The 20,251-nt window shown below is 48.5% G+C and overlaps 1 protein-coding gene across 2 annotated transcripts; it reads left to right on the forward strand.

The window, feature by feature from the left end:
* The first annotated feature begins 2,256 nt into the window (after nucleotides 1–2,256).
* On the forward strand, nucleotides 2,257–18,782 carry GOSR2 (golgi SNAP receptor complex member 2). Of its 2 annotated transcripts, XM_059869557.1 has the most exons (6): nucleotides 2,257–2,367; nucleotides 4,234–4,298; nucleotides 6,332–6,440; nucleotides 8,289–8,421; nucleotides 11,445–11,585; nucleotides 15,877–18,782. In XM_059869557.1, exons 1-6 carry the CDS (start codon nucleotides 2,339–2,341, stop codon nucleotides 16,036–16,038), a joined length of 639 nt encoding a protein of 212 aa, XP_059725540.1. In that variant the 5' UTR covers nucleotides 2,257–2,338; the 3' UTR covers nucleotides 16,039–18,782. The 2 variants fall into 2 exon arrangements, with proteins under 2 accessions (XP_059725540.1, XP_059725541.1); XM_059869558.1 differs by lacking the exons at nucleotides 2,257–2,367; nucleotides 4,234–4,298 and adding an exon at nucleotides 6,023–6,137.
* The last annotated feature ends 1,469 nt before the right edge of the window (nucleotides 18,783–20,251 follow it).

Below are 20,251 nucleotides of genomic sequence, written 5' to 3' on the forward strand. Positions count from 1 at the left end.
TTCCCCACCTCTGAAAATATTTTCTCACTTTTCCTCCAACGTTTGTCATCCTTCAGTAGACTGAATTTTTGCTGTACAGTTATTTTGGTTTTGCCTAAATCAAGTGCAGGAGAAGGCTGAGGGTGCTGAAGGAAGTTTAGGATTTAAATCAGTGTATTTTGCAATAGTATTAGAGCATTTTATCTGGATGGACCCAGTTTAAGACATTATTCTTGCTGATAAAGCAGGTTTCCCTTCATATCATGTGTGGGACAGGCAGCACAAACCAAGAAAAGGCCCCAGCATCAGGGGAATTCAAAGCCTGAGGAACAAGTATAAAATGACAGCATTTAATAGAAGGAAGAAATAGTGGAGAAGGAGAGAGCTGAGTGCTTGTCTGGACCATGAGGACAGAGGCTACAGACTTTTCAATTATTGATCTTGTGGTATAGAGTTGAATCCTTTACAGAACACAAGCCTTTCCCAATTTTTCCCAATCAAGCTCTTATTAGCATGAAGTTACATTTGTTGACAAGAACTATTTTCCATTAAACCACAGTGACAAGACAGAGTTATGGTCCTAATCTGAGCTTTTTATTCAATCAGAGTTTGTACCTGTGCCTCTGATTTCCTGCTGCCCTGACTAACTGGGCTATACCTCCCCACGACTTTGGGGTTTTTTATAATTCACCTTCTCCTTGCTTTTCCCATGAAGTAAAAGCTGACAGGAATTCAGGTGGCTCAGCAGACTCTGACCATAAAGATATTGGGTGTTGTAGCCCAGTACATACAAGGAAGTGTTGTGGCTTTAACTGTGGTGGATTTTCTGGTCCAAACAATGAAGAGTAAACTGAAAAGCAGTCTCTCGTGTGGCCCCAGAGCAAAGCTCTGTGAGATAGGGCAGGAACATGCAGTTCCACCACGAATGGGTGACATCCTGCAGGAGAGAATTTAGTGTATCTCCGAGTATGGAGAAAAAACAGGTTTATTAAGAAAGCAAACCTATTTGCAGGATGGACACCCTAAACTGACCATGACCACGTGTGAACAAACCTGAGAAGTACAGGCAGTTCCCTGGCAATGAAACACTGAACAGGACAGCAAGGCATGGTGCAGGACAGGTGTAATGATGATGAAAGAGCAGGAAGAGCTGTTTTAGAAGGGATACCTGGAGGTAGGATTCATCCTATGAAGAAGGAGGTATCAGCTCAGTATCTGCATCTCCAGGTGTATTGGTCACCTGGACTCCTGGAGGTGACCTGACCTCTGGAGGTCCCACTTGCAGAGCTGTGGAGGCATCAGGAGGATGTGGAGCTGCTCCAGGGCTGGAGCCCCTCTGCATCGAGCCATGGTGGGAGACCTCAGGGCATTCACCTGGAGAGAAGGCTCCAGGGAGAGCTCAGAGCCCCTGGCAGGGCCTGAAGGGGCTCCAGGAGAGCTGGAGAGGGACTGGGGACAAGGGATGGAAGGACAGGACACAGGAAATGGCTCCCACTGCCAGAGGGCAGGGAGGGATGGGATATTGGGAACTGGAATTGTTCCCTGGCAGGGTGGGCAGGCCCTGGCACAGGGTGCCCAGAGCAGCTGGGGCTGCCCCTGGATCCCTGGCAGTGCCCAAGGCCAGGCTGGACACTGGGGCTGGGAGCAGCCTGGGACAGTGCAACGTGTCCCTGCCATGGCAGGGGACAGTGGCACTGAATCCATGCCATGCTCCCCTGCGGGGGATGCAGTTCCGAGACTCCAGGAGGCTCTCGCAGCTCACATCCTTTTCTGTGACCGTGCCGGGACGCGGCAGCCGCCGTTTCCGACACCGGGGACTGAGACAACCCCCAAGGGTTCGTCAGGGAAGGGCCGCCCGCGCCCATCCCCTCACGGCCCCGCCCGACCCCTCACGGCCCCTCACGGCCCCCGCCCGACCCCTCACGGCCCCTCACAGCCCCGCCCGGCCCCGCCCATCCCCTCACAGCCCCGCCCATCACCTCACAGCCCCGCCCATCCCCTCACAGCCCCGCCCGGCCCCGCCCGGCCCCTCACAGCCCCGCCCATCCCCTCACGGCCCCGCCCGACCCCTCACGGCCCCTCACAGCCCCGCCCGGCCCCGCCCGGCCCCTCACAGCCCCGCCCGGCCCCGCCCATCCCCTCACAGCCCCGCCCGGCCCCTCACAGCCCCGCCCGGCCCCGCCCATCCCCTCACGGCCCCGCCCCGCGCTCTCCACGCCGGTCCTGCAGCGCCTCCTGGCGGCCGCGCGGGGCGCATTGGCGGGAGCGCGGCCCGGGGGGCGGCGGAAGCGGAAGCAGCGAGAGGCGGCGGGGTCGGAAGTGGCGGGAGGTGACGTGTGCGGAGCGGAGCCGGTGCGGGATGGAGGGCCTGTACCAGCAAACCAACAAGTGCGTGAGGGACTGAGGGGTCTGTGAGGGATTGAGGGGGGTGTGAAGGCTGTACCATCAAACCAAAAAGTGCGTGAGGGGCTGAGGGGTGTGTGAGGGCTGTGCCAGCAGACCAGCAAGTGCATGAGGGACTGAGGGGTGCATGAGGGATTGAGGGAGGTGTGAGGGATTGAGGGGTGCGTGAGGGATTGAGGGGGGTGTGAGGGCTCAGAGGAGGTGTGAGGGATTGAGGGGTGCGTGAGGGATTGAGGGGGGTGTGCGGGCTCAGAGGAGGTGTGAGGGATTGAGGGGTGCGTTAGGGACTGAGGGGGGTGTGAGGGCTCAGAGGAGGTGTGAGGGATTAAGGGGTGCGTTAGGGACTGAGGGGTGTGTGAGGGCTGTGCCAGCAGACCAACAAGTGCGTGAGGGGCTGAGGGGTGCATGAGGGATTGAGGAGTGTCTGAGGGATTGAAGGGTGCGTGAGGGATTGAGAAGCATGTGAAGGACTGAGGGGTGTGTGAGGGGCTGAAGGGTGTGTGGGGGATTGAGGAGTGTCTGAAGGACTGAGGGGTGTCAGGGCTGTCCCATCAAACCTGCATTTGTCTGGAGGATCGGGGGCAGCGCCGCAAAGCGAGTGTGTGAGGGGCCGGGCCGGGTGTGCGGGATCCCGGGACCGACACCCCACGGATCTCAGCGCCCTTGAGAAGCGTTTCCCCGTAAAACCCATCCCGGAGGGGGCAGAACCGCGTGTGCCACGTCAGCCCGGGGGCTCGGCCGGCCCGGGGCACCGGGAGCGGTGATTGCCGCTCTTCGCTGCTGGTTTATTTAAAGCATGACTATTTGTAAGGGGTTTTGCAGCCGGGTTTGAGGGGTCAGGCTGCCGCAATTTAAAGCACCTTTGGAGGCGGGTGGCTGCTTGAGGATAAATCCCACATTTCGCAGATAATGCCGTTATCAGACTATCACAGTATCATTTTCACATTATCACACTAATAACATTATCATGTTATCACAGATAGTGAGAGGGAGGAGTGGTGTGAGAATTGCAAAATAAGGCAGAAAATCTCGTGGTTCTGTTGGTAATCTGTGTGGAGTAACTCACGGGAAAGGGGCCAAAGGACACAGTTAAGCCAATATTCCAAATTTCCCTGGTAATTTGCATTTTGTGGGGCTGTGTTAAGGGAGGTGGGGTGGTAAGAATTGAATTGAATCTTGTGTTGAATCATCATGTCTCTGTCACTGAGTAATGAGACAGAGTGACCCTGCAGGGAAGAGCAGGGCATCCTGCTGGAGATCTGGAAATGCAGGAATGTCACAGCTGCTGTTATGGACATGGGCACTTTTGTTGTCCTCTTCCCATTTCTGTACTGCCTCATTTTGTGATCATTGGATGGTTCAGGTTGGAAGGGACCTTAAAGCCCATCTAGTTCCAGAATAATTTAACGACCATCAATATTTTTTTCTTTTGTTTTCCTATGCCCCTGCTTGTCCACCCACAATATTTTTTTCCTATAATTACAAGCTTTTGATTTCAGTTGATGCCTGTGAATTCACATGTTGTAAGACCATGAAAATCATTCCCACTGTCATCTCCAGACTAAACTGAACAGCTGGTTTCATGTAGAAAAGCTGGTCTGTGTTTTTCATAACCTTCACCTTGATTTCTGTTTTTAAATAAAGTAACTTTGTAGGTGCATACGAGGTGAGAGCACAGCTTGCTTTCTGCTGAGGACCTGGGTTGGTGGTCAGGGATGGGCTGTCTGCTCTGACTCTCTATTGATGATTCCTGTGCATTTCAGTAAAAGAAGCTGAAAAGTGAGGTGCTGAGAAATGGTTTTGTGTCTGTTTGCTGACCTCTCTGTTCATTTTCTCTTTATGTCCTGACAGGCAGGTCCATGAGGTCCAGTCTTACATGGGGCACCTGGAGACTTCAGACAAAGAGTCAGTGCACTGTAAGTGATGAGGGAGGTTGATTTGGTTTGCATCTTTAACCTTGTGTGCCTTCTCATTAAATTTACAGTCATTATTGGAACAAATTTAGCTCCTGAGCCACTGTGATCAGCTGCTGAGACACATCACCAATTCAGAAAGCATTGAAATCGTGTTGCTGTTTAGCCCCAATAAGGTGGTGTTTTGTATGAGGACGGAGCAGAAAAGACAGGACAAGAGTTTGCTTCATCTTCCTGTTATAATCCTTTAACTGACAGAGACTGCTTGCTGTGGATGCTTCTTTAATGTCCTGGTAGAATGCCAGATTTTAGGTGCTGTTAGATTTTGGAGCTCATGGTCAGGGTGTCTGTGCAGCCTTCAGAATGAACAGACGAAAACCCCCACACTGATGCCCTGGTGGAGGTTTTTGAACCCCTGGAGGTAATGAACACCTTGGCGCGGGCAGAACTGCAGACTGAGAGCATCTCTGGGCTGCTTTGTCAGAAAGCTGAGATGTGACTGAGCCTGCCCTGCTGTGGTGTCACTCCCTCAGCATCCACCAGCTGGCAGCTTTCCCCTAAGGATGCTCAGTGCAGTTTCGGGGAAGATGCTGTGATTTTGTGTGCAGGAACTTCAGCAGGATGCTCCTGACATTCCTGCTCCATCAGAGTCAGAACCTGTGATTCCACCTGCTTGTGTGAAGTGTGTAGAACCATTGGGTCTGAAATTGCCTCAGTAAATTTGGACTATAACCCTGTGCTCATAATAAATGACTGTAATAATAAGATGCTCTGATATGTGGCAGGACTTTTTACCCCAGTGCACAATTGGCACCTGTATTTTGGACCTGTGTTTGAACTCTTAATTCCTGCATGAGTCACTAATGATGGGTTTCATCAGGAACTTGTGAGGTGAAAGGACACTGCATTGGCTGGATGCATTTCTGCACATGTTCACTGACTTCCCTTACCTTTAACACATCTGTGAAACGTGACTGGGCTATAGCAAGGGCTGTGATAAATTTCCTATCAAAAAATAACAATTTACTAATTCTGGTGGTGGTTTTTGTGGTGGTTGTACTACTCCTTCTGCAATGCCAGACTTCCCAGACTGCTGTTCACTGGGGATGATTTTGAAAGTCCTGAAAATCAGTATAATTTGCCATTTTGCTTCTGTTATTTGAGACCATTTCAAGAGGTAGGATTATGTAATTTACATAGTTTACAGTCATTTCACCAGTTTACATAGTTAATAAATGAATAAATAAATGTGTCTACTACTCTCTCTATAAAGTTACTAGTGTGTATTTCAGAATTTATGGAAAACGGGATTATCCATGGTTGAAGAGCAGGAATAGGGGCCAGGAAATCAAACTTGCAGTTTGTCTTTTCCAGCTTTGAGAACAAATAGTCCCTTCCTGCTCAGAAAAATGTGCAGTGCTGTAGTTTGGTCTGAGAAAAGTTGCTGTAACTCTGTCAGCTCTCCTGTGTTGAATTCAGCTGCAGTAAATGATGGGGAGCTGGATTAGCACAATTTCATTGATTTGTGTCTGGATGTGAGTCAGTCACTCCTTGGCTGTGTGAGATCAGGGGCAAAGACGAGGTTGTGTGTGCTCTTTGCTTCTCTGGGTGCTGCTGAGAGTGGTTTTCTGGGCACTCCTGGTGTGTGGAGTAGGGGGCAGGTGGTTGATGATGCTTCTCTGTGTTCTTGTGACAGCAGATCCTGCTGAGGGAGCAGGAAGGGGCTGCAGGGGGAATGTGTGGGCTTGAAATCCTAATTCATGGAGCTGATGGGGAAAGAGGCTCAGATGTCTGGAGCAAGCAGGGGCTTTCCTAGCTGCCTTCTCAGAGGAGGAGGGAAAGGTGAGAGTGTCAAATGACTGAGCTAAAAAGTGACATTTCATTGCATTTATAGTCTCAGTTACCTGATTCTTTTCATCCAGTAAAAATTTGAATCTATCAGGTTTTACATATTGCTTTGAATGCTTTTGAGCATTTGCCTTCATCAGATTGCAGTTGTCTAATTCAAGTCAAATCCTGTTTTTATTTCCTTGCAGTGGTAGAAAATGAGATTCAGGCAAGAATAGACAACATATTCAGCAACTTGGAACGTCTGGAAATCCTGTCCAGCAAAGAACCTCCCAACAAGAGGCAGAGTGCCAAACTGTGAGTTCACTGTATGGCTGTGATTGTGAGAGTAGTCTTTGTAATTATTTTAATTAAATTTACTGAAGCCCTTTGCTTTTGATTTGTGTGGAATCGTTATACTTTGCATAACTCATCTCTGAGCTCTATAGTAGCAAAATTGAGGCACAGAGGCAAAATCGCTTTCCTGCATTTAACCCCAGGACCATGAGAATCATTAAAGCTGGAAAAGCCCTCAAAGATCATCAAGTCCAGACTGGTGATGCAGCTGGATTCATGACTCTGTTCTCAGATGAGCAGAACATGCTCTTGGATGCTCTCTCTGTCACTTGCTTTTAATGGCATTTTGGAGGGAGAGAGTAAAATCCCTTCATTTGGTGTCATTTTCTCTGGGCCATTTTCCAAGCTGTTGGTGACTGAAATAAAGAGGCTTCTAAAGTGAGCAGTGGTTTGGGCAGGAGGTTGGACCACAGACATCAGGACTTGCTGTTCTTAATTAATTCTGTGACTCAGTTATTAATATTTAGTCCAGAAAAGCCTTTGTAGATAGTAGGAGTGGATTTCATGTCACCTGTATTAAAGAAAGAGGCCAGTATCTGAAATAGTCATGGATTTCTTTGTAGAATCCTGGAATGGTTTGGGTTGGAAGGGGCCTTAAAGATCAGTTCCAAGCCCTGCCATGGGCAGGGACACCATCCACCAGACCAGGATAGTCTGGTGATGAAACATTAAATTTTATCAGTCATTTAATCAGGGCCAGTGGACATGATTTGTTTCAGCCCAGTGGAGATGTTTGAGGTGTCTCCCGTATTACCCACTGAATCTTGAGCTGCTTTTAATAAAACCTCAAACTTCAGAACATGATGCTAATTAAAAAAACTGGAAAGCAACATCTTCTAAGTGACGGAGGAGGGTCATAAAAGGGAACCTGTACAAATCCTACCATTTTCCCAAATCTGTGTTAAATGAGAGATTATAACACCTGAAGAGACAATCCATGGGATAGGATGTCCAAGACAGCTCAGGAGCTCTGCTTCACTTTCTGTCATTAGCCTGGAAGCTGAATAATTGATTAAAATGAATAATCACCTGTGAAGTAATCACCTGTGTAGCAGAAAAATGAGACAAGTGTGTAATTTCAGCCTAGCATTGCATGTCCTGCATCTTGTAGTGAGGTAGAACCCATCATTCCTTGTTATTCCTTGCTGTTAATTTACAATGCTCCTTTGCTGGTACGAAAAGCACCAGAAAAGCAGAGTCTTCAGAAAAGTGTATTGCCAGCTGGGGGCTGTGTACAAATCACAAACAGGACAGGGCTGCTGGGAACGTGCCTTGAGCTGTTGTATTTTCCAGCATCGGTCTCATTACATGGTTATGGCAATGGGAAGATGTCATCAGCTCACATCCCAGACAGCTGACAAAGAACTTAATGTTACAGCTTTAAAAGTTTTTTGACCAATCACACAAAGCAGAAGCACATTGACAGTAGTTCCATCCAACCACTATGAGCACATGTACCTGTGGTTAAAACAATGCTTGCTTATTTCTAATACTATACCTTACCTTGTAAGTCTTAAAACACAATGCACAGAGCTCCATTATTAAGCTTTAAACTTCCTAATATCTCACTAGATATCTGTAGCTTAGGGAGTTATTCTAGGCAACCATCAATACACAGATCATTGTTCTATTTGTCCTTACTTTTCTACTTTTTACATAATTTTTCTGCTAACCTATCTCATGGCTACTGCTTAGCTCTAATCACAGTTCTGCTGTCTCTGAGGCCTGCCTTTTGCAGCTTTCCCAAAACCTGCTGATTTTATGGATTCCCACAAAGCAGAGTGTTTTTGTGCTGCTGCTCCTTTGCAGGCGAGTGGACCAGCTGAAATACGACGTGCAGCACCTGCAGACAGCCCTGAGGAACTTCCAGCACCGCCGGTACCTGCGGGAGCAGCAGGAGCGGCAGCGCGAGGAGCTGCTGGCCCGCACCTTCACCACCAACGTAAATATCCCTGCTGGGGCTCTCCGTGCTCCAGCAGCTCAGATCCAGCAGGGGGAGGCAGGGAGTGTGTAAACGGGATTGTTGGAAGCTGCTGGGAGTGTGAGTAAAGGCGGAGAGGAATCAAAATGTGTGGTGAGCTCTCGTGAGGAAAAGCTGGGCTCTTAAGGTAACAGGAAAAGGCTCCAGAAGCTGCTGCTCTTCTTTTATGCAGTGAAATCCACCTGGATTTACATAGCAGATGTAAAAGGGTCGGTGAGGTAGGTACCAAAGTGTGCATTTCACTTGGATTTGTGTCAGATGTTTGCCAGATCCTGAGATCTGTGAAAAGCCTCTCTCCAGCAGGGGGGAGGCAGGCAGGGTGTGAACAGGATTGTTGGAAACTACTGGGAGTGTGAGTAAAGGTAGAGAGGAATCAAAATATGTGGGGAGAAAGTACGGCTCTTGTGAGGAAAAGCTGGGCTCTTAAGGTAACAGGAAAAGGCTCCAGAAGCTGCTGCTCCTCTTTTATCCAGTGCAGTTCCACCTGGATTTACATAGCAGATGTAAAAGGGTCGGTGAGGTAGGTACCAAAGTGTGCATTTCACTTGGATTTGTGTCAGATGTTTGCCAGATCCTGAGATCTGTGAAAAGCCTGGGTGTTACACACCCTGCTTTCAGCAGGTGTCAGCAAACTTCGGTGTAGCCGAACACAAATCACACAGCTGGGACAAGGCCCTTGCTTTTTGCCTAGAAATGAGTCAAATGTTGGTAATAACATGAATGTGGTCCAGCTGTTCTTGTTAGTTCCTCCATTGGGAAGTCCCCCCAGTGCAAATTGCTGGGGGAATTTTGCTCTGAATAATGTAGGCTTGCTTTCAGATTTCACTTTTCTGCAACTGAAAAGTTAGTCTTGGGGTTTTTTGGGTGGTTTTTTTTTATTTGTTTGTTTGTTTTTGTCACGTTTTTGTTTTGGTTTTTGTTATTATTTGTTTTAGGTTTTTGTAATACTATTTTTACATTTTTTTTGTTTTCCCTCTCTATTTCTTTTCTTTGTTAAAGGCATCTCACCTAAAATTTTGTCAGTCATTGTCACGACAAGAAAGAAACCATGTGAGCAATCCTAATTAATTGAGATTTGGGCAGTTTGATGCATTTCTCAAAGCCTGCCATAAAGATAATGTCTGGTATTTTTTTGGCGATTTCAAAATGATAAACAAGTCTTTAAGGAAACGCTGTAATTTGCTGTTTTTAAACACTGTGGTGTTTCCCTGCAAGTAGGGACAAGTTTTCCTACAGGAAAATTTGCTGTTCAGAAACAAAACATGTGTGAGTAGAACAGTTTTAAAGAGCAGTAACAGGCTTACAGATGCAAAATATAGAGCAGATGGGTTATTTTCTCCTTCAAATGCTGAAAGGTATGGTACATGAAAAAAAATAATTACTTTGTATTTCTTTTTAGCTTGCTGCAAAAATGTGGCTTTAAAATGATCCTTTAATAGGAAAATGATGATTTATTTCTCAGTTATCAGCCTCTCTTGGTTACAGTTTTCCACAGTTCCTATTCATATACTCCCCTATTCTATCAGAGGTGTCAGCTGAGTGTGTGAGTAAATCACTGGAACTCCAGAACAGCTTTTGGAACACAGCTGTAGCAGTGTTCTGAACAGTTTGCTTAATTCAAGAGTTTAAAATGGTATTTATCTTTAAAGCCTTTCCTTGTACCTGGAGAAAATCACAAGCAGCAAAACAGAGCTCTGGTGCCATCCCATCTCCTTGTGGGGAGGGTCACAAATCTACTCTGTTTTTATTGCTGCCTTGTAGTGGGTAAAAAAACCTTGCAGAGAAATGAAATCTGCTGGTTTTGAAGGCTGTTAAGTATCTGGAATAAGAGCCATTCACATGGAAATCCAAGTGCTTCTGCTCAGACACTTGTGTGAGCCTTGGTGCTGCCTTCACAGGGGCCCAGGTTTGTGTGTTCTGCCACAGCCCCTTCATCCAGGACCCCTGGGAGCTCTGTCCCTGCTTCTTCCTTCTCCACAGCGAGCAGAGCCCCTGCCCAGGCAGGGCAGCTCACCCTGGCTCCTACATGGCATTTTCAGATGAGCATTTGGGGTTTTTACCAGAGATCTGTTCAGAGCACACTGTGCTCTGTCTGTGTGTCACCTGCAGCTGCTGGGCACAGAGTGCTACTGATTCACATGACTGTGAATTCTGCCTTTGGCTGGTTCTTGTTCTGAGCACCTGGAGCAGGTGATCAGTGTTCCCAACACTTGCCCCTTACTGTCCCCAGTTCCTGCTCTAAACCATGTGGGGGTAGTGAGCCATTTCCTTGCCCCTCTGGATGGAGTGGTGTCCAGAAACAGTCACCTGGAGGCCTTTGGCAGACAGGGGTGATCCCATCCCTGCCCTCCTGTGCAGATTAGAGTTTTACCCTGTTATTTCCATTTCTAGATTCCCAGTTCCTAGTTGAGTGAGTGCATCTTTTCTGGAAAAAACATGAAAAATACTAAATTTTAATATATTTTTTAACAGGGCCCTGGGTGATGAGAGAGCCAGAGCTCAGGGAGCCAGGCCCATGTCTGTTTGCCCTCACTGCCAGAAATTTGTTTAGAATGTCATCTCCAAACATTTTTTCATTTTTGTTGCTCAGAAATGTCGAGTGAAATCTTCCACAAGTCTTTCACTTGCAGTGATCAATGAGTGAGCACCTTCTTGGTGTTTACCACCTTGTTAAACACCTCCTGTTAGCTTTGATGTTCTCTCCTGCAGTACCCTTTCCTACTGAGATTATAAAAATTCTCTGCTTTTGTTCTTTTCATCCTTCACATCTCATTACAGTTGAGCAGCTGCTCAGCTTTGCCTTCTGGCTTCCTCCCTCTCTTCTCTAAATGACTCTCTTCACTCAAATATCAATGTTGTATTTAAAATCATTATAAAAAAAAGGTGTAAGCACAGTCCTGGCAGTCCTGTTGGGTTCTGGCTGTCTGCTGGTGCTTTTTGTGTTTCTGAGTGAGCAGGTAACCGAGTTCCTGCTTTCCCTACAGGACTCTGACACCACCATCCCGATCGACGAAACCTTGCAGTTTAATGAATCCCTGCAGAGTGCCCACCGAGGCATGGATGAGCTTATTGGCAGTGGCACCAACATCCTGGCGGGGCTGAGGGACCAGAGAGTCACATTAAAGGTGGGGGCATCATTTTTTACAGAAAGACCCCACATTTTTCTGTGTTCATGCTGATCAGGTTAAGTAAAATCAATATATGTGTTATTTCAGTACATTGCTCAGAGCTGAGGATGCTGGAAAGGCCCAAACTTCATTTAAGCAATTTGAAATCTTTACATTTTACCATCCTGTTAGAAATACCTTTAAGATCTCTTGGGGCTGGCTGGCCTTCACCTGCAGGGCAGCATCTGGAGAGCTGAATGTTATGTTTGTTTTTCTTTGGTTGATTGTTGTTTGTTCAGGTTTAGGAGGGGCAATAAGTGGCTGGCAGGGAGATGTTGGTTCAGATTAGCATCACTCACAGCAGCCACAAAGCTGCTGTAGAGCACCTGTGATTAAGATTAGTAATAAAGATAATGCACCTCAACAGTCCCTTTTTCCCTGCTGACAACAGCTGAATTTCTGCAGTCTCTTCATAGCCAATATTTGCCTTTTGTTTTACAGACTGTTCAAAGTGATGGTCAATTGTGAGTGAAAAGCTCAAGGATACAAAAAACTTTTTAATAAGAAATGTGTAGGGAGAAACTGGACTTGTGAAAAATGTAGGGAAATGCCTGTTGTATTCATCTTTAGATGGGGGTATCTGCTGTTCTCAGTTTTGTGCTTTGTTTTGGGATGTATTTGCCAGATTTAGGCATTTTTAATGCCACAAATCTCAGATTTGGTCAGGTCTGTCACACCTGCAGCTCCATGGTGTGGCAGGCAGTGCAAGCCTGGCCTGCACTCGGGGAGCTGAGCTGGCTGAGCACGGGCACTTTGCTGTCCTGAGCCAGGCTTCCAGGCTGCCTGGTGTTCCCTGAGCCCTGCACAGGAGCAGCACAGCTCCAAAGCTGGGCTGCAGCTCCTCCCCTGCTCCCTACTCTGGTGACCAGGCCCTGCACCCACAGATCTTACACAGAGACATTAAAGCATTGAAATTGAGTTCTTTCCAAGATGAGTTTAGCTTCTGGTTCAGGTCACTTGTTCACTGACCTGGTGAGAATGGATTTGTTTTCTGCAAGGTCCATTACTGGAAAAACCTTGCAGAAAACTCAGTGGGTGGTTCAATGTTCATTGCAGAGGAATGGTGTTGCTGAGCAGTCTGGCCACAGGAGTGGTGGGGAGAGGGAGAGGTTCTGCTGCCAGCTCATGAGGAAAAGGCTGGAAGGACTCATTATTAGTGCCTGGAGAAGATTGGGGTTGTGAATGCTTTTTGGAAAGAGCACCTTCCTTGAAGTCCCTGCATCCCTGAGAGGACTGTAGACATTTGTCCACCATGTTGAGCCCTGGGTTGCTTTGGTGGCTGATCACATTGGCCTGGAGCATCCAATCATCAGTGTCCCTGTGCTGCACACAGGGAATTGGAGTTGATTCTCCAAGCTGGGAAATCACTGATCTAAGGTAATCTCTCATGGGGGGACTAGAGGAAGCACATGGATTCTGGAGAGTTCCTGAGAGGAGGGTGCATCCCACCACAGGAGAGCTCACAGGTGCCATAGAGGAGCCCTGGCAGAATCTGGTGCCCTGCAGGGATGGGGAAATGCTGTTTCTTGTAGCAGCACCAGCCCTGTGTGGCTGCTTTTGCTGGCTGGCAGGGACTGCCTGGTCCCTGCTGGGTCTCCCTGGGCCTCCTGGCTCTCCTCCAGCCTTTGCCAGCACGTGAGCTCTGGGCCAGCCCTGCAGCAGGGAATTGCTGGGTGTCTGTCCATGGCTGCTGGTACACACAGGCTGTGCTTTCAGGGGCATCGTGTTCCTGTGTGTTCAGGGGGATGTTGCTTCTCCCTTGCAGGTGAGGAAATGTCCATGTTCCTTTTCCCCTTAACTCAGCTTTGCTTACACTGGCACAGACTTTGTTTCCTGAGAACCTCTGGCAGAAGCAGCTGGTGTAGAGACAGCTTACAAAGAGAAATGGGTTAATGTGGAATCATGGAACATCCCATGTTGGAAGGGCCTCCCAAGGATCATCCAGTCCAACTCCTGGCCCTGCAGACACCCCCACAATCCCACCCTGTGCATCCCTGGGCGTGTTGTCCAAATGCTCCTGGAGCTCTGGCAGCCTCCAGGAGTGACCATTGCCTGGGGAGCCTAGGCAGTGCCAGTACCCACTGTAGGAAGATTATTTTTCTGATTTCCAACCTAACCCTCTCCATGCCCAGCTCCAGCCATTCCCTGGCTCCTGTCCCTGTCCCAGAGCAGAGATTGGAGCTGCCCTTCAGAGGAGCTGCAGCTCCACTGAGCTCTGCCCTCAGTCCCCTCTGCTCCAGCTGAACCAGTGACCTCAGCTGCTCCTCCTATGGCTTCACCTCCACACCCTTCCTCACCCTCGTGTCCCTCCTTTGCACACTGATAGCTTTATTCTCTGTAATTTTGTATATATTGGGTATAAATAGACAGGTAGGGAATGAGTATTCCTAGATTGTCCCTTTAACTGATCCAGTTGTATAATTCCACTGTTCCATGACTGCAAGAATTGAAGTTTTCTCCTTTTCTATTGTTTGCTTTCATTTTCAAGCTTCGTATTTGGTTTCTGTTCTCCCAGCAAGGTTTGGTTTTGTTCTGAAGCACTGTGAAAGGATTCTGCAGAGACAGGGAGGTGCTGAGCCTGAGAACAGTGTGCAGGGGGTTAATAGGAGCTGTGGGAGCTGAAGAAAACTGATTATGTGGGACTAGCAGAGACACAACCTGACTTAAGTGAAGGGCCTGAACTGCCTGGAACAGAAAGCACTGATGATGTAGTTTGGTTTTTCAAATCTGTGTTTTATGGACTGAGAAACTTCTGCATGTGGATCTAATACAGTTGGTCTAAATTCTGTCCTTGGAGAGCCTTCCTGATCTTGAGTCAGGTTTATACGCAAAAAAAATTCCCAGTTTTCACATTTTCACTCTTGAGACCAAAAATATCGTGGGCTAAAGAAGACAGGCTGAAGTTTTTATTTCAAAGTCAAAGCATGGGGTTCAGCAGTGTGACAGAAATCTGCTGTTGACCTGGCTCAGAGATGAAGGCAGTGTTACAGCATCCTGAATGAGGTGTTCTCCCAGGGACAGCCCACGTGTCACCATGAGGGACTGTCCATTGTCCCTGGTGTGGCAGGGCCCCTCCTGGCACACGGGGGTGTGAGGAGAGTCCTGGCCAGTGTCTGGCTGTGCCTCAGTGCTCTGCCTGCCCACAGATGGGTCACTGCCCAGCTTTCAAGGGTCCTTCTCACCTCTGGTGCCACCAGGACTCTGCAGCCCTGAGTCCTCTCCCTTCTCCCCTCTCAGGGCAGTGTCCCACCCTGACCTGTGCCTGGAGCACATCTCTTGGCTTGTATTTCATATTGTTTCTTCCAACCACTGCCCTGAAATAAAGCAGGAGGATTCTTGTTGTGTCCCTGCTGCTGATCTGTTGGTGGGATCCATATTCCTAATAATACCAGGTGTCCTGCCTGCAGCTCCCTGTGCTTTTCTGTGGAAGGATTTCAGGGAATGGCATTAATTACACATTTATCTGCCTTTTTTCTGCTATTTACCTTGCTACTGTCTGCACCTCCTCAGTCTCTGTTGGTATGAACTGTACTTTAGCAGGGGGAGCTCTGCACAGAATCTTGGCTGGAGCTCTTCTTAGACTGCGACTGGAACAGAACCAGCAGAACTCTTACTCCTCCCACAGGGGTGCATTTTTCTGAGAGACTTTTTATCTTGTCTCTGTCCAGACAGATTGTTTTGTGTCTTTAAACACATTCCTGTTCATGTGTATGAATTAATTAGTCAAAACATCCTGTTGTTTCCTGTGGTGTTTGTGAGGTCCCCAGGACGAGGTGAGATATGAGAATCTGACTCCAAATTCTCAGAAGGCTGATTTATTATTTTATTATATTATATTAAAGAATGCTGTACTAAAACTATACTAAAGAAAGAGAAAGGATACATCAGGAGGCTTAACAAAAATGAGTAATTAAAACCCGTGACTCCTCAGAGCCTTGACACAGCTGAACCATGATTGTTTACCCAGCATGTGAATTGTTTTAATTTAATGACCAATCTCCAAATCACATTCCAAAGCAGCAAAACAGGGAGAAGCTGAAGCTTCCCAGGAGAAGAAATCCTGACAAAGGGATTTTTCAGAAAATATCATGGTGATGGTTTCCAGGGTCCATGGCACCTCCTGTGGAATGGTTGGCTCAGAGAAGTTAGAACCCATCACTCACCACCATGATGAAATACTCTTGCACTGTGGAGTAAGAAGGCTCAGAGCATGAGGGTGATTGTGTGTTTGCTGTGTTGTTGTCCTCAGGGCACTCACAAGAAGATCCTGGATGTTGCCAACATGCTGGGGCTGTCCAACACGGTGATGCGGCTGATCGAGAAGCGCGCCTTCCAGGACAAGTTCCTCATGCTGGGGGGCATGGCCGTCACCTGCCTCATCATGTTCCTCGTTGTGCAGTACCTGACATGAGCTGCTGACCTCCTGCAAGAGGACTGCCTCCAGAACTGACTTTCCTCTGGGTGCTGCTTTGGATGAGCCCTTCCCATGGACTTCAGAGTTTACAAATCCCACTGGGACAGTGCCACGTGGAAGGCACATCGGGAAATGGATGTGTCAGGAAATGGGACCCTGTGTTTGAGAATGGCCCTGTGAAAATAACCCCTGGCCTTTACTGCTCTCCCCTCAAGCCTGCAGGTTAATAGGAAGCAGAAGTGAACACTGCCCAGCTGTAGCAAGGCAGGAATGTCCCTTTGGGCACACAGGGATGGGAGGATGCAGAGGCACAGCCTAGGATGCTGCAAGTCTTTCCTGTGCTGGCCAGCACTGGCCTGACCCCCTGCATTTTGCAGTGCAAGAATGGCACAGAGAATTTCACAATGTTTGTGGGCCGGAGTTCAGCCTGTGGGATGAGTGTGCAGAAAGAGTTGGGAAGTGAAGGGCTCCCATCTGCTGTTCCATTTGCTTGGAGGAGGAGGAGGATGTATGGGGAAGAGTCTTAGAACACGGTTATGACCTCAGTTAACTTCACACACAGTATTACCCAGCACACATCTCTCTGGTTTAGGCTGAAATGCTGCTCTGCTCTCTGAGGGGTGTTCTGGTGCCTCTCTCTGCCCTGCTGCTTCCCAGGGGGTGCTGAGTGCCACACTCCCTCCTGCTTCCACTGGCATGCACATCAGGCCTGTGGCACCTCCCTGGGCCTCCTGCCAAATCCAGCCTCCAAACGTGACCTTGCTGATGCTGCAGCACAGAGCTTTGGGGAGCTGTGTTCATTTCCTGAGGTGCTGGTTGGGTTTGGGGCTCTGGAGCTCAAACTTCTGAGTGGATGGAGCAGGTGAGTCCCCCTGTACTCCCTGGAGGTGTGGGATTGTTCAGAGCTGGAACAGGTTCTTCCCACCAGAGGAATGGTGGGGTCAGTACAACAGGCCCTGGCACTGAACATCAGCTTGGTCAGGAGAGTTTCCTCAAGTCTGTGCCTTGGGATGGAGATGTCCCCAGCCTTGGGAAGGACATTCCTGTGCTACTCTTTGCACCTGTGGAGTTCCTGTGAAGGACACTCAGATGTGTCACCTCCTGGGGGTGATGCTGGCTCACACTTGTCCCCTTGGGGTCATTCCCTGTCCCAGTGAAACGCTGGAGCTGTGAGAGCCTCATGTCAGCCTGGCACTGCCTCCCCTGCAGCCTGGGGGTGTCTGATGGAGGGGCCATCCTGGCATTTTGGGCATCATCCATTTCAATCACCCTGCAGATTGTTCCTATCCCCTTGTGTGGCAAGTCTGGAGCATTCCCTGGTGTCTGACAATGGCACAGATGGGTCATATCCAGATGATGTGGCCTCGTGCTGACAATTCCTCCCCTGTGTCCTGTCTGGAATGATTGTGGGTCTCTGGATTAGTAACTAATCACAAGTTCTGCATTCTGCTGGCTGCACTGAGCTTTGCTTTCATTATGTGGCCTATTGCAAACTGGGAGAAAAACTGTTAGAAGGAATTTTAGGGAATATGGGCTACGAGACAGGGCCATGCTGGTGATCCAAGCTGGGGTGGGGCCCAGCCACACACCCAGAGTGACCAGTGGCCCCTGTTCATGGGCTTCTCCACGTGTTGGGTACTTTTCTGCTATTTCTCCATGTGTTTCCTGCTCTTGGAGTTCCCCATTTGTTCAGGTTTTCCAAGGAAATACTGCAGCAAAGCAAGCATGGAGCTGGTTTTCACTTGAGCCCAAGGAAGTGAGGAATTAAAAGGAAAAGAGGAAATCTGCAGTGATGGAGCATCTGTCTGGTTGTGTAACAGAAATCATAAATCCAAATTTGCCTGAAATTTATTTTGGATATGAAATCTGATGGATTCAGCCCTTGAGAGGGCAGCTGAGCACTTGCAAGGGATCTCTGGCAAATCTCAGTTCTGATGAACTGATCCAGTTCCACTGGATTTTACACTGTTGGGGTTTAAGGCTGTCACTGTCTGAAGTTTCTGTAGCTGTGACCTGGTGTAGCAGGGTTTGTCTTTCACCAAGGTGGGACTCTGGCCAATCTCCTTCCTTTTGGGCTGTGGTAGGAGCCATAAGATACTTGGAACTGGATTTTTCTTCTGTTTCTGAGCCTAGCTTGCTATTTTAATAGATGTTTTCCTGTTGATTTATTTTGCCTTCGGATTCTCCTTGTCCCTGCACAGGCTGATTTCCCCTTGGTGAGCCAAGTGTCCTTGCTACCCATGACATCCAAAGGTGACACTTAGGGCTTGAAGGAACCACCTGGGGACATCAGACACGTTTGTGGTGCCTGTAAATCCAAAGAGATTTCCAGGGGCATCTCAGGTGATTGTGTGAAACCCAAAAACCTCCATGGCAGTGGGACATGGCAGGGACAGGGGTGGTTCCTTCAAGCCCCACATCTCCCCTTTGGCTGCAGTGGGAAATGAGCTGGAGCCCTGGTGGGACTGTGGTCCCTGCCAAAGGAAATGAGCTGGAGCCCTGGAGGCTTTGCTGCTGTAGCTTGGGGGTGTTTCCTTCCTCAGCAAACACCTCACTTCTGCTTCCAAACTGTGGCATGAGTTCCAGCTCTGGGATGAGCTGGTCTCAGGAGGGGACTCTGTGGGAATTCACTTGCCTCTGGAATAAAACTTTGTATTTTACCAGTATTTTATACATAAAAGAACAAGGGTGGGAGGTGATTCATGTGATGTTCTGTGAATAAAGATTTTTTTCAACCAAAATGAAGGGTTTTTTTTACCTTAACCAACATGTTGGGGCCAAAATAAGCAAGCAGGACCAGCTCCTGGTTCACTGTGGATAGGGGAGGGGGCCAGGAGGCTGCTGTGGGGGGCTTCCCTTTGGGTCACAGTAGGGAATGGTCCCACTGCACTGGGGTGGAAAGAGCAGGAGCCTGTGCTGGGCCTCACTGGTCAGACTGCTGGGATGTGCCAGCTGGGACAGCCCCAGAGCTGGTGATGGAACAGGAGTGGGGGCAGCTGAGGGCACATCCAGGCCCCTGCTGTGCTCTGCCCACTCCCCCTTAGGGCCTGAGAGGGGCCAGACCTTCCTCTCCCTCTCTACCTGCAGTGGTGCAGCTGAGGGGGTTCTAATTAGGGGAAGTGAAGGAAGAGCTTGGAGGGCAACGTGTGGTTGTTGATAAAGAGATTGTGGATTTAAAATGTGAGATCAAGGGGCTGGATTATCTCCCTCTTGCTATTCAGTTCTGTTTTGAAGTAATTCCAGTCCCCACAGCTACAAAACATTAATCAGAAAATACCAGCAAAGGCTGCAGAAAGCTGTCAGTGCTGTATGTGTGAACTTGATGCAGAGGTGGCAGTGCTGGGATGGGGCTGCACTGGGTCCTGTCCAGGGTGGGCCCCTGAGGGGCTTTGATACCCTGAGCAGCAGCTGGAAATGGGACAGATGCTCCAGGAGTGTCTGGGAGTGGGACTGGGCATGTGGAGAAATCCAGGGAAGGTTTTATGCCCTGGTTTCTCCTGGGATTGAGTTACTTTCCTCCCCAGCAGCTGTTCCCAGGACTCTGTTTGGGATTCAGCATGGGAGGAATGTTGATAACACACCAATGGTTTATGTTTAAATTAAGGACTTTGCAGTTTCCCAGGCTGTGCCAGTGAGCAGCGCCTCAAGAAGCTGGCAGGGAGCAGGGCCAGGACAGGTGACCTGAACTGGTCAAAGGGATATTCCACACCACAGAGAGCCATTCTGAGAGCATAAACTGGGAATGATGGGCTGGGAGGGGTCAGAGGGTACTGAACAACTGCACTGGCCAGTACTTGTCTGTCTGGGGTTTTATGTCTCCCCCTCTCTCCTTCCCTCATTATTTTTTTGTTATTATTTAAACTGTTCTTATCTCAACCCCCGAGTTTTACTTTTTCTCCCCAGTTCCCCCATCTCCCTGTGGCGAGCAGTGAGCTGTGATGTTTAGTTGCTGGCTGGGGTTAAATCTGAGAGGGAAATGTTTTAAACAAAGAGACTAAACCAGTCAGTATTTGAGCACTTAAAACCAGTGAAATGGGTGTAAGGTATGTGCAGAATAGAGGGGGAGATAATGAATGATAAGAGATGATGACTGGGTGGGACAGAATTAATTTAGAAGGAAGATAATGTAGGTAAGTACCAGAGGATGTTTGTACTTGGCCCAAAGCCTGCTCTGTGTCTGCCTCTCCCTGTTCACTCTTCCTCAGCTTAA

Source organism: Haemorhous mexicanus, chromosome 28, assembly GCF_027477595.1.
Source record: "Haemorhous mexicanus isolate bHaeMex1 chromosome 28, bHaeMex1.pri, whole genome shotgun sequence".
Taxonomy (NCBI): Eukaryota; Metazoa; Chordata; class Aves; order Passeriformes; family Fringillidae; genus Haemorhous; species Haemorhous mexicanus.